The sequence below is a fragment of the Saxophila tyrrhenica genome (genome assembly GCF_035928015.1).
Source record: "Saxophila tyrrhenica strain CCFEE 5935 chromosome Unknown scaffold_1, whole genome shotgun sequence".
Lineage (NCBI taxonomy): Eukaryota > Fungi > Ascomycota > Dothideomycetes > Mycosphaerellales > Extremaceae > Saxophila > Saxophila tyrrhenica.
This window is the reverse complement of record NW_027041733.1, coordinates 1,938,088-1,950,873: the sequence shown is the minus strand read 5'-3', so window position 1 is coordinate 1,950,873 and position 12,786 is coordinate 1,938,088. Positions and strand designations below refer to the sequence as shown.

Sequence of the window (12,786 nt, the reverse complement as noted above, 5' to 3'; positions counted from 1 at the left end):
CCGACTTGTGTTGCGAAAGCCAGCGACTGAGCGCAGCACTGGTACTAAAGTTCAAGCCCACACGTTAGCTCCAATCCGCTAGTAACGGTCGCCACGCCACCTTCCAAGCACCTCCATCTGGCCGATTCTTCAAGACATAGAGAACGGAAATAGAGAACTCACCTCGGATCAGGCAAAGCAGTCTCAACAACCGCCTCAAGCGGACTCGATTCAGCCGCTTCGCGTGGCGATACAGCAGCATACGGAGGTGGAATCTACACAACCAAAAATCAACACTGTTCATCATCGCTTCATGTCCCAAAGTGCGTTCTGCTTTTCATGGCTCCGCATCGTAATAAAACTCCACAAACGCGTCAAGGGTATTACGCTTCTTGGTGTTTCGTACCTGAACCATGGGACTCGCCTTCGCATAGTGCACTTCGTGCCCACTGTACGACGAGCCGATGTCTTCTTTATCCTCTTCCTCTTCGAAGACGGTTTCGCAGGCGCCGGGGACGGGTTCGCGGGGCTGTGAGTCCGGGCGTGAGGTCGGCTGGTCGTAGTCGGCGTTTTGGTAGTAGGCGGCGACTTGTTGCTGGTATTGCATTTCGCGCGTGGCTTTGTCTGCCGCTTCGAGCTCGGAGACATCGGGTGGTGGAGGGGAAGAGGCGCCGAGGGTGAGGGAGGACATGTCGTCGGTTGCAGATTGCATTGGTGAGGTCTGGTTCGTGAGGGTTTCCTGGGATGGCGAGCCGAGTTCTGATGGCATTCCTGAAGAGCCGTGAGCGGCCTTGTTGCTTGCTGCGTATTTTGCCAGTTCGTCTGCTGAGTACATCTCTGGGTGGAGTGCCATGTGGTTGTTGCCGATGTAGGTCCAGAATCGGTTCGTCCTGTTCTTGATGCTACTGCCCGTCTGCTGATGCTGCGAGATCAGATCTGCCAACGACATCTTCGGCTGGCCGGTTGGTTGACCAGTTTTTGAGTAGAATGGAGAAACCCGGGACTGGGTTTCATGCCATGACTCTTCGCTGTGGGCACCTCTAGTCGAGCCATTGAGCGACAGCGAGTCCGAATCAGTCTTCATATGCCTCGCGCTCACATTGCGTACATGCTGTTCCGAGCTCGCTCGAACACCCTGAGGACGACGAGGCGGTTTTGCAGTCGCAGCCTCTCCCAACAGCACTCGTGGGAAGCCACTGATTGGGAATCCATCTGGCTCCAAGCCGTCGTGCGCAGACAAGAACAGCGAAATCGAAGTCGTCTTCGTCTCGTCCTTGAGCGGTATGTGAACGTTCGGCAGACCAAACACGGCATTATCCGTCATGCCACGAATGACGTCCATCGTAATCGTGATCCGGCTCGTGTGCTCGCCGTTCTCCATGTTTGGCTTGATGAAGAAGTATGGCTCGAACCCTTCGCTTCTCCTGTCCTCGAGAATCTTCCCAAGAGAGCGCATATCATCACTGCCGTCTTCAAAACGACACAGAATGACCCCGGAGATCATCTGGTCCCCCTTCTCAACCGTAGCTTTCGACTGCATGTCCAGGTAGAAAGACGAAGACACCAGTCTCTGCGCTACGTTCTTCAGAGCAGCGAGTCTGTGAGGCGTCTGCAGCCGCTTCCGCACAACGACCTGCAAATTCTCCAGATCGCTTTTGCTGTCCCCAGCAGGTGGCTCCTTGTCAAGATCCGGATTGAATCTGATGAATCGTCTGCCCTTCGCCTCAGAGCGTTCTTTCACTGCATAGGACCTAAAGTCCTGCCATGCGACTTCAGCGTCCAGAATCTCATTTACCTTTCTTTGCCAGGTCTTTGCCGCTTTCCGAGCCTCTTCTCCCGTCTGCCCTACTCGTGGAATCATCGTCGACGGCAGATTGTCTTTCGGCCGGCTCGACAGCTTCTCAAGCACACTGATACGGTTCTGTCCCGTACCCAGGGAAAGAAAGAGGTCTGGATCACCGACATCTGGCCAGATCAAGCGTCGCTCCCTATCCGCGATGAAGGCTGGATTGACGCAACGTAGACCACCATCAAGATATGTCTTGCCATGATGCGTAAAGGGTCGAAAGTAGACTGGATTAGCCAAGGCGGCGGCTACACTCTCCCACACCTTCAGCTCCATGTCGGGTTCATGTGGACGCTCGAAAGTGTACGTGGGTACTGAGTCCTCAGCTCTGCGATAGCTGGCGAGAAGCATCGACTCCCGACCTGTTGCGCTGGAGGCCGTGATGGCGACTCTAGCGCCAGTCCGTAGTCGATCAGAAGCACCGAAGAGGTCCAGATCGTCGCTAAAGGCAGTTTTCAGCGCAGCGTGGAGAGGCTTCGTTTTGTACTTCCGTCCGTTACCGAACGCTTGCACAAGGTGGTTGATCACTGGCACGCCCTTGAGACGTGGTGTGAACGCATGATCGCACATCGCAGTGAACATGTCGATGCAGCCGTCAACTGTGCGATCCTTCTGCGATAGAGCGACTGCAAGCATGCCGCCCGTGCCAGATCCAACCATCAGGTCGAAGAACGCTTGGACAGGCAGATGGCCGCCGAGACATTGCTCGATGGCGTGCAGCACTTCCAGTTGGACTATGCCGCGAATGCCTCCTCCGTCGAGAGCGAGCACACGTACACCAGCTCCTTGCGGCTTGAATTTGATCGGTGCCGGTCGCGCCCAGGAAGTCGACTCGCGATGTAACGGACAGCACGACATCAGCACAGTAGACTTCTGCTGCTTGCCATACGCCTTGATGCATGCTGTGCACAACACATGACCGCAAGGCAGAGGATGCTCGGGTACATCCATCAAGCAGCAGAAGCATGTCGAGTGACTGCATATCGATCCCGCGGGTCCCACCGCCTCGAAGAAGTGGTTGAGGTATTCAATGTGAAGATCCAATGCGATGCGCTCTTCCGGTATGGCATTCGTGTCCTCGTGTGAAGCCTGCTCCAGCTCATACGAGAAGTCACGGTGCAGACTCTCGACAGCCGAGCGAAGCTGTCCCTTCCATCGAGGCAGAAAGCTCGAATCGAACGCAGCTTGATAGTCACCAGCAGCAATGATACCCTGATCATCTTGGTGCCCCTTCGGCTGATGGCGGGCCTTGACCAACTGACACTGTCTCCCATCCGAGCTGACGTACGAACACCGGTAATGCAATTCCAAATACTCGCCCATAGCATAGTCGAAGAACTTTTCGTAGTTGGTGAATAGCTCATCCACCCGGCCTTTCCGAAAACGGGCGCAATCAAGAAGCACGCAGGAGGCGAGCATTACACTCATCTTCTCAAACATCCATGACACCCGGCCGGGTTGATGGTTCGGCTGCTGAGAGCTGATCGTGGTGCACAGCTGGAGTATATGCCCGCCAAAGTCGTTTGGGATCGGGTTTCGGAGTAGCGAGACTTGCATAAAGTTGAAGGGGATGTGGAGGTGAGTCGTGAAGTGGTCAAAGCCGCTTTGCAGGTAGGTGTTGAGTTCGTCGGCGTTGGTGAGCATACGAGCACGGCGTTTTGATCGGAAGGAGTCGTCGCAGTTTTGCTTGATGACGCCATGGAGTTTGCCGATTTGTTCGTCGATTTTGGTGTAGAGTGGTCGGCTTGGTATCCGGACGACCTTGAAGGAGCTATAGTAGCGTAGTATGAGGTCCTCGACGGTGTAGATGTGCTTGCCCAGTAGCCGCCAGTGTTCGGCCAGCTCCCGGAACCGCGGTACACCCTCAACATAATCCAAGGCGCCCTTGACGGTAGATAGGAGACTCTGCGTGGCATAATTGATATCCCACTCCTTGTCGTCCACGCCTGGATCGGTGCCGTTCAGCGCAACGACGCAGTGTGGCAGAGCAGGCTGGTTGATAGACTTCTCCAAAGCAGAAACACCCCAGTCCAGGAGTTTGGTCAAGACTGCGGACTGGAAGGTCTTGGGGTTGCGCAGCACAAACACCACGCAGTCTGAGAAGGTGTAGAGCAGTCGCGGATACAGTGCTGTCACGGCATACTCTCGCTGTCGAGACTCCTCGGTGTTGGCCCACTGGATAGGCCGCGCATGCACATGAGCCAATTTAGACGGTTCATCCCTTGAAGGGTCAGATTTCGCACGTCTCCGTGAGCGAGCACCGAGCGGAGTCCTCTCGCCACCCTCAAAACCCTCACAATCTGCATACAGGATTGGAAGCTGCTCGGAATGAGTCGCCGGGTCGGCATAAAGATGTACATCTCCAGAAGTCGGCAGTGCATCGTTAACGACGGATCCCACAACAGGCGATGGAAACATTGAGCGGCTATCAGGATCAGCACCAGCCAGGTCGTGGTTGACCAGCATTTTGATCAAAGTCGACTTGCCCGCATTTGTGACTCCAATGAAGGATACAAGCTGCGGATAGCGGTTGCCCTGGCTCTCAATGGGTGAGATCGATGACATGAGGGAAGCATATCGACCATAGTCCTCAAGATTCGGCCGTCCGGTGAGATCGCGAGCGACGCCAAACCACTTTGTCGATTCGTCTTCCTCGTGAAGTCGCTGGATCTCCTCTGGTTTCTTTGTGGGGTGGAGGATGACTTTCAATTTCCGGACAACGAATGGGTTAGTTTTCTCGTGTGGCACTCCATCTCTGCCGCGCTTCTTCGGTTTGTGGGGTCCTTGGAGAGGCCAGCACTCGCTGTGAACACAAGATGAGACACCCACCCGCATACGGAGATTTCTAGGCTCACTCACCTGCAATACGAACTGTCGCAGTCAACACAATGCCATATCGGCGGCGTAGGTCCCCGGCAGCGGTCATCTTCGCATTGGTCCGAGGGCTCACTCTCGCTCACTGATCCCTCGTCCTGAGACTCTTCTTCTTCGTCGCTGCGAGTCCTGTCCGGGCTCATATTGTCTGAGTCGCGGTCGCGATTGAAAGACAGTCGCCAGGAGGCGGCCTTGCGCCGCGATCGTTTCTCCAGCTTATCGCATTTGCCAAAGTATACCGAGTGAGAGCAAGTAGTTATGTCGTCCAAGATGCGCCGTATGGATGCGCAATGGCAAAGAATGCGTTATGGAGGACACTTTCTAGGGATAGGAGTCAGGAAATAGAGGATGTAGCCTACGGTACGGCACGTCTGCTCAATCCCTGAAGTGGGCGTGTTTTAGAGCGACACAAGAGGGTTTCAGCCCGTGCTTGGTTGGAATTTGGTGGGGTGGAGGGCTAGACGAGAGACACCGTTATATTAGGCCCGGTGGCGAATGCTATTGATATTCCATGTTGGCAATTTTCTGGGAGTTGCTGGGCTGTTGGCATTGTCCCGAAGCTGCTTATGCGCCTCGATCTGACTGCAGTAGATCTCATTTGTTTGCGCGAGCGCGGCCGTGATTGCAAGGCGTCGACCAAGTATTCTCACGTACATGTAGGTGGAAATAATCTCAAGCCGGACGCAAGACCAACCAACTTTGTCGGACCCCAAGCGAGAACCGAGAAAGGCAACTGATTCTAGGTCAGGCGCTTGGCATATTGATGGAATAGCCCCTTGCTGTGAGACCAGCCATCGTTTGCCGGGCCGGCAAATTGTTTCGTTGTTGTTTCTCCCTGTCCAATATTCGGGAGGTTAAGGCGTGCCCCTGCACGTGGCAGTGGGACTCCCCGCGGGCGGTCTCAATGCGGCAGCCTTTGTTTGGCCTTGCCTGCTTTCCGACTGACCGTTTGATCAGGGCACAGACCATGGTTCCGTGTTCGCGTTGTAGGGCTGTCATCTTACCGTGTCGGGGACATCGTACAGTCACGCATGGACGGACGAGACTCAGGCCGCTCGAGCGGATGGCATGCGTGGCGTGGGGAAAAATCCTCCCCGCGGAGTAGTAGTCCGCAATGTCTCAGTAAAGCATCCTGGAGCCCGGTCCCAATGGAATCCATGGGAAAGAAGGCTCAAAAGCCTACCTCCGTACAGAAAATGGATAGGGAGGCGAGGTCGAGACGAGAGATGGACGAGATGAAGTGCTTTTAACGTTGGCATGCTGTGTCACTCGAGTGGGATCTTCCTTGCATTGCAGGCAGTGTGTTGGTTCTTCCACCACGCGGCGACGGCAGAACGAAGAGCAGTCAACGCGAAATAGCTGCGTATGAGCTCAGCTAAGTCCTTAATTCATCCTCACCTACACTTGAACATGACAAGATGGGAACCAGAAGTAGAAAGAGTGAGCTAGCGAGAATACCTACTATCCTGGTCTCTTCTCGTTGCAAAATGCATACGGTACATGGAAGCCAATGCACTCTCGATCGCACCTTTTAAGATACATCACCTGGACGCATCATCCTTCCTGGAGTTTCATGGTGTCACCATACTAGCAACAACCAGCAATCCGACCGCTCATTGCCAGACAGCCTAGCATATCCATCCAACAGTCAAGTTCCAGTTCGAGAACTCAGGCATCCACGGCGACACCATTCTCTCAAACACCACCGCCTGGTACAAAAACCAGCCCGCTGCACAAACATTGCCCACTGCATGCCAGAAGAGCATCATCGCTTCGTACTCCTCATCACCCTGCGCTTGCTCCAGATCCCTCCACCACTCTGCCCCGTTCCGACGGCGGCTCAGCCATAGAACGCCAATGTACAAGGACATCGCAGTCGTTCCACACGAGCTGGCGATAATGTGGAAACGTTTCAACGGCCCGAAGAGGATACTCATAGGGGACAGGACTTCCGTGACGAGTAGCAAAGACAGCTTGAACTTTGTGAGTACTTCCAGATTGCGGTTCTCGAAGCGGAAGGGGAAGAGGCGGCGGGTACATTGTGGGCCTGTGCAAAGGTCTGTCAGCCACTGACTTCTCTGCAACCGAAAGCTTGCCGTCTTTGCAACCACTTACTTCACATTGCGCCTCCCGATCCACACTCTCCAGCAAGAAGAACAGAATACATGCCCGCACCTCACGATCTGCACCGGCTTACTCGGCGTGTCGCGACAGATGATGCAGATTTCATCAACATCAAGCTGGACGTCGGCTCGAATCTCCCCGCTCATGGCCCAGTCCGCGTAAGCATTAATGAACCTCGCAGTTGTATGCCTGGCACGCCCGGCGGGAGTGTTGAGGGGTGCTGAGTTGGGTGTCAGGTATGTGTAGACGGCGGAGACGCAGAAGCAGAGAAGAAGGACGGTTGGGTGGTAGAGGATAGCGTAGGTGGCTGTTGCGCTGAGGATGAGTGCGCGCCAGCGCATTTTGGTTGCTTCAAGATTGCACTGGTGGATGGGCTGTTGGCTTCAAAGAGGCTGATACGAGTTGGCAGACGGAAAATGTGAGTGCCTGCGGTTCCTTGAGGCAATACCAATATCGCAGGATGAGAGGGAGTGTGGTTTGAATGAAAGTAGTCCAACTGGGCCTCCATGATGAGAACATATACTAAAGATATCATTCAACAGAGACAACATGAGATGGTCCTATCTGGGCGAAAGACAGGTTCTGTCTTGAAGACGAGAAGGAGACAAGATGCCACGAGGACTCAAGACACTCCGAAGCCATGTGAACACGGCACGTATCATTCAAACCAGGCATGGATCATACTACCAAGACTCCGACCGCAGAATAGCTGTACAACGAGGGCGTATCTCTTCCGGACGACGTTATGCCTCTCATGCTGACTCTGCTTAGGGTCGTCCGTGATTGAATCCTCCGGCCATCCCCTTCGCTCATGAAAAAACCTCCGGCAGACAGACCCCAGCTCTCCGAGTCTTCCGACGTATGACACAACGTCAGCTGCAAGCCAAACCACTCCCTTCCACAACATATCCGGATCGACCCACTCTTCCAACATTCGCTCGAACACAACAGCCTGATACACCAACCATGTCGCCGCCACGAACAGGTCGAGAGCTTGTATACCATCACCTATGCCTTCATCCTCCACCCAACTATCCAGCCCTTCCAACCACTTCCACCACTCTGTCTCGAAGTGCTTGCGCATCTCGGTCGCGTATGCCAAGCTGCCGTAGTGCCAAACCCATCCGCCAAGGCACACAAGGCCGTAAGCTGGATGGTTTTTCACGTTGCACATGCCGATAGTCTCCAGGGGTAAGGCGACGAGCATCAACAAGACGGTCAGTTTGACGATGTATTCCTGGACGGGCTTGCCGCTGTAGGAGGCGTGATGGAAGAGGCGCTGTCTGCAGAGTGGACAACTAGATAACGCAGCTGTCAGCGACTGATCCTTGAACCTCAGGGCCAGAACAAAGACGTACCTCGAATTTCCGCGCTTGAACCACTCAAAACAGCAATCGGAACAGAAAACGTGCTTGCATTTCGACGTCTGTACCGGATCATTCGGGACATCGCGACAGATGATGCAGATGTCGTATTCGGATATGCTGGGAATAAGTAGCCCGCCGTTCTGGAGCCAGTCTTCGTAGGTCGGAGAAGATGAGCTGTCGAAGAGGTGTTCGTACATGAGAATTCCGGAGGTCACGAGGACGGTGAGGCCGAGTAGAAAGACGACAGGGTGGCAGGCGAAGGCGTACACAACCGTGAGGACGCAGCGGGAAGTATGACGAGCGCCCAGTCGTGGACGAGAGCATACCACAAGGCCATGGCCCTCGTGATGAAGTTCTCGAGGGAACTCATCTTGGCCTGTTCGGCATTGGTTGTTGGCGGAAGGTCTGGGACAGGTTCGAGAGTAGTAAAGAACGTCGCGAGCAGTGCTGAGAAGCAACGTCTGGATTTTGATGACCGGCTGCCGCTGTTGATGGGTTTGGCTGCGAGGATGAGAGTTGTCTGTGTATGTGTTTACGACAGGACTTCGTGTTTACGCGCTGGTGCAAGAAGCAGAACATACTTGACGTGTATGTTGTTCAACGCGTTGGGCCTCCGTTTGCACGAAGTCGCCTTGACGACGAAATTCACTTGCTTCGAAAAGTGAAGTCATATACCACTCGCGCTAATATACTCATTTTGGATGACTATACCAATCTTTTACAGTCCACCTGAACGTCCATATTCGTCCTCGTTGAAGGGAAGGAAAGTCGAGAAATTCAGAGGTCGGTTAAGGGTGAAGACATTGGCTTTGTTACTCAACTGCAGTTTACCAAAGACATCATCTTGATTTGCATAAGTGGTTCTCTTTGTTCCTTCCACTGGCGAATACACCGTACACCATCGCTCATGTATCCAACATTTCTTCCTCAAGTCAGCAAGCACGTCGAAGCATCCGTTACGTCCCACCAACAACGATCCCCTGCAGACTCCCCAAAGCCCTTACGCCCTCCCTCTCAAACACCCCAACCATTTCCTCACACTTCCTCCTCAGATCCTCGTCCGCCTTCTCCGCTTGCCGCATGATCCAGCCCTCCACCGTCAGCCCCTTCTCCGGAGACGTCAGCGTTCCGGCGGCACCGGCTAAACGATTGGCCAGTGTGCCTGGCGTAGGCTGTGGCGACACGAGAAGGACGTTGTCGAGATCGATGGGCTTCCAGGGCTGGGTTGAGGTGAGTTGGCGGACCTGTTTGGTGAGTGAGAGACGCTTCGATGGTGATAGTAGCGCACGGTTGGGCGTGCCTGGCGCGAGCGGGATGCGAGTGGTCTTTGTTGGAGACAGCATAGGTGCTTGCGCTGGAGGCTGCTTCTTCGTAGAGGGTGCGGCGGCAGAAGAGGGCTGGTTCTCCTTGTCGCTACCAGCAGGACTTGGCGTAGCTGTCTTACCAGAGAAATCCATCAGTGGGAGTTGCGGCGGTGAAGATAGTTTGGCTTTCGTGCTCTGCCGTCGGCTGCCAGCTTGTGAGCTGACGGCGCTGCGAACCTGCTCAGTATGCTGCTGCGATGGCGACACTTCAAACTCCGCGGTATTCTCTTGCTCTACTTGCAATGCCGCCTGCTCAGCAGCAATGCGTTCAAGCTCCGCCTCGATCTCGCGCTCGTCTCGCTCCAAGTCTTCTTGCGTCTCCGTCTGCTCTGGCTCTGTCGCAACAACAGTGGCCTTCGAAGACCGAGACGAGCGTGTCGACGAAGCTTTCCGACCGCCTCGCTTGCCTTTGGCTGGCGCTTTCTTCGTCTCCGTTTGCTTGCTCGCTGCGGGCTCGAGTTCTGACATGAGAGTGTCCTCCTGGGTCGACTGTTGTTCGTCCGCCTGCGTATCTTGATCTTCTGGGACTGCAGGCGCAATCTGCTTGCTCGCCTGCCTCCCTTTCTTGCCCTTGGGTCCAGTAGCAGCCTTCGGCGGCACAGGGAACTCCACGACGACGGCACTAACGGTCCTCAGCTGGGATTCTCGTTTGGCCAGCCCCTCCGAAGTACGCTTGACACCTCGCTTTGATCTGGACAGCTCTTCAGGCTGTGGGGCGGTGTCTTCTGGCTGCGCGTCGAAGTCCATTGACCGCTCGAGCTCCTCTTGCAGTTGCGCAGAGACATCGCTATTGTCGCTGGCATCCGCGACCGGAGGCTCTGGTTCAGGTTGTGTCTTGGGCTTGCGACCACGCGTAGTCTTCTTCGCTGGAGCTGAAACCTCCATTGAGCTGATCTCGAGTATTGAAGACTCGACCTGCGGTTGCTTGGACTGCCTGGTGCCTTTCCGTCCCTTCTTCTCCGGAGCGGGTGCTGGCTCCTCGACTGGTAGAGGTGGCGACGAGACGCGTATCTCTTCATCGTACACATCCTGCGACTGGCTCGCTGCACCCAAGTCTGGGTACAGTGGCTCATGCTCAACCTGTGAGTCCACCGTTCCCGCTCGCTTCCTGCCCTTGCCGCCCTTTGGCGCCCCTTTCGGCCTCCCAGCTTTCTTCGTCCCCTTGCCTGTGGCGGTTGCCGTCGAAGCTGTTGACATGATACTATCATCCACCGTAGCTCCGTCGACATTGGATTCCAAACCCGCCCCAATATCCGCGAGACTCGGCTCCTGAGAGAATGTGCTCAATGCCGACTGCGTGCTCAGCCTGCTGCTCGCTTTGCTGGCTGTACTCGCTCGCGATGCACCCTTCTTGCCTCTTCCTTTGGCCGCCTTCTTGCTTGTGCCGCTACCGAACTTCTCTACCAGCGCGAAGAAAGCGCATTCTGGGCTCCGCTTCTGGTGCTCTGCCATTGGGTCGTCCTTTGGCTCCCATCCATCCAGACTGATATCGCAGTAGAAGCACGTAACACCATCAGCCTCCTCTTCCTCGCCAACGCCTTCGGCTCCAGCAGGTGCAGGGTCATAGCACCATCCTGCCTCCACCATCTTGCCAATCTTACACTTCCAGCCCTTCTTGTCTTCGTGCGGCCACCCTAATCCTACATTGAACGTTCCTTTGCGCGCAGCCACCAGGTCTTCAGACATTGGGTCTGCCGCTGCATCGTAATCTCGCTGCGCAGAAGATCCGGCGTAAATGCTACGCGCCCAGACACAGCTACCGGAGTGCGCCAGATGCTCTTCGATCGGGTTGTCGGAGGGTTCCCAGCCGTCGAGTTTGACGGAGCAGAGGAAACATTGTACGTTGTCCGGGCTGTCTATGGCGGGGCGAAAGAAGAAGCCGGCGCGTGCGAGCTGTTATGACACGTTCGTTAGTGCTCATGCGGTCAATGCAATAGTCTATGATATACATACATCTTCTCCAGTAGGCTGCTCGTGCGTCCATTCGACTACGTTGGCGCCAGCTGCCTTCTTCTTGCCGTTGGTCTGTGATGCGCGTCGCTTGCTAAGTTGATGCGCGATGGTGAAGGTATTATGGCGCGCGGCGAACGTGTGCATGTTCGCTGTCAACGTGGTATTCGGCGCCATCGTTGCGAAGAGTGTATGTACAGTGCGCGCTGTTGGCAGTTGGTGGTGGTGTTGTGAGCTTTGTCGAAGCCGAAGTAAACAAGAACGGGAGCTGCCGCAATCTCCAAATCGATGCGTCAGCACGTGATAATTCTTGGCGCTCCAACAGCACTTCCAAACAAGACGAGCCTCATAGATGAGTATGATGCTTGGGACTATGTGCTGTTGAACCGATGGATTATATATACATGACGCCGAAGTGACTCGCTCATCTCGTTGCTCCCTCGCCCTCCCATCCGTAACCCTATGCAATCACAGTCCTTCACTAACCTCTCTACACCCCAACAAACTCAGAAACCGCAGCATACCAATCCAAAGCCACACAAACATCCCCATGAAAATCTCCCTTCTTTGCCTTCAACTCCGGATCCTGCAAATCCAACGACAGCATCATCAACCCCTCCTGCGAACTCTGCAGTGCCGTGATCGCCTGCTTCTTCGTGCTCGGACGGCCGGGAACGAAAGGCGCGCATGGCAACGGACCTTGAAGCTCGTTCGCGAGGTCGTTGAATTGAAGGATGCCGGCGCTGTAGTCGGATTGGAGGGTGGAGCTGGATTGGACGATGTCGTTGACTATGTTAAGGATCTGAATCTCGAGGGTTTGGATCTTGCTTTGCAGGACTGGGCGGGAGGTGGGCGCAGCGAGGGTGGAGCTGGCGAGAGAAAGCGCGGCGGCTAGGATTGCGGTGGGCTTCATTGTAGCAGTTGTCTCGTATTGGTCCGTTATTCGATGTCGATTGGTGTAGTAAAGATGAAGATGCGGCTTTTAGAGGCTTTGGGTTGTGCGGGATGTTGCTGAAGGGATGAGATGATGGGAAAAATGGGAGTATACCTTCTGGAAGTTATATAGAACGTCAACTATTTGAGTTTCGTGATCAATTCGTACTTGCGCTTCCAGTAATAGCATCAGCATGGTGAGACAAGGTCACGCAACCGTATCTTTCAGCGGCTGGCAGTCTGTGTGAGCCACCCATAGCCTTCCTCAGCATCAGCACGTTATGGTCCGCAGTCGACACCACACCTCGAGTGGGCAATGTATGGGTTGCACTTCCATCCGGTGGCGCCG

At 54.9% G+C, this 12,786-nt stretch overlaps 5 protein-coding genes across 5 annotated transcripts; all 5 read right to left on the bottom strand.

The window, feature by feature from the left end:
• Positions 1–316: 316 nt before the first annotated feature.
• On the bottom strand, positions 317–4,842 carry LTR77_000850 (uncharacterized protein; the record flags this gene model as incomplete). Its single annotated transcript, XM_064798115.1, has 2 exons — positions 317–4,628; positions 4,685–4,842. 2 exons carry the CDS (start codon positions 4,840–4,842, stop codon positions 317–319), a joined length of 4,470 nt encoding a protein of 1,489 aa, XP_064664349.1.
• A 1,485-nt stretch (positions 4,843–6,327) lies between these two features.
• On the bottom strand, positions 6,328–7,164 carry LTR77_000849 (uncharacterized protein; the record flags this gene model as incomplete). Its single annotated transcript, XM_064798114.1, has 2 exons — positions 6,328–6,746; positions 6,897–7,164. 2 exons carry the CDS (start codon positions 7,162–7,164, stop codon positions 6,328–6,330), a joined length of 687 nt encoding a protein of 228 aa, XP_064664348.1.
• A 317-nt stretch (positions 7,165–7,481) lies between these two features.
• On the bottom strand, positions 7,482–8,387 carry LTR77_000848 (uncharacterized protein; the record flags this gene model as incomplete). The annotated part of the gene is made up of 2 exons (XM_064798113.1): positions 7,482–8,106; positions 8,182–8,387. The coding sequence occupies 2 exons, from the start codon at positions 8,385–8,387 to the stop codon at positions 7,482–7,484; spliced, it is 831 nt and encodes a 276-aa protein (XP_064664347.1).
• Positions 8,388–9,146: 759 nt separating this feature from the next.
• Positions 9,147–11,681, bottom strand: LTR77_000847 (uncharacterized protein; the record flags this gene model as incomplete). The annotated part of the gene is made up of 2 exons (XM_064798112.1): positions 9,147–11,447; positions 11,508–11,681. The coding sequence occupies 2 exons, from the start codon at positions 11,679–11,681 to the stop codon at positions 9,147–9,149; spliced, it is 2,475 nt and encodes an 824-aa protein (XP_064664346.1).
• A 313-nt stretch (positions 11,682–11,994) lies between these two features.
• On the bottom strand, positions 11,995–12,417 carry LTR77_000846 (uncharacterized protein; the record flags this gene model as incomplete). The annotated part of the gene is made up of 1 exon (XM_064798111.1): positions 11,995–12,417. The coding sequence occupies one exon, from the start codon at positions 12,415–12,417 to the stop codon at positions 11,995–11,997; it is 423 nt and encodes a 140-aa protein (XP_064664345.1).
• Between the last annotated feature and the right edge of the window lie 369 nt (positions 12,418–12,786).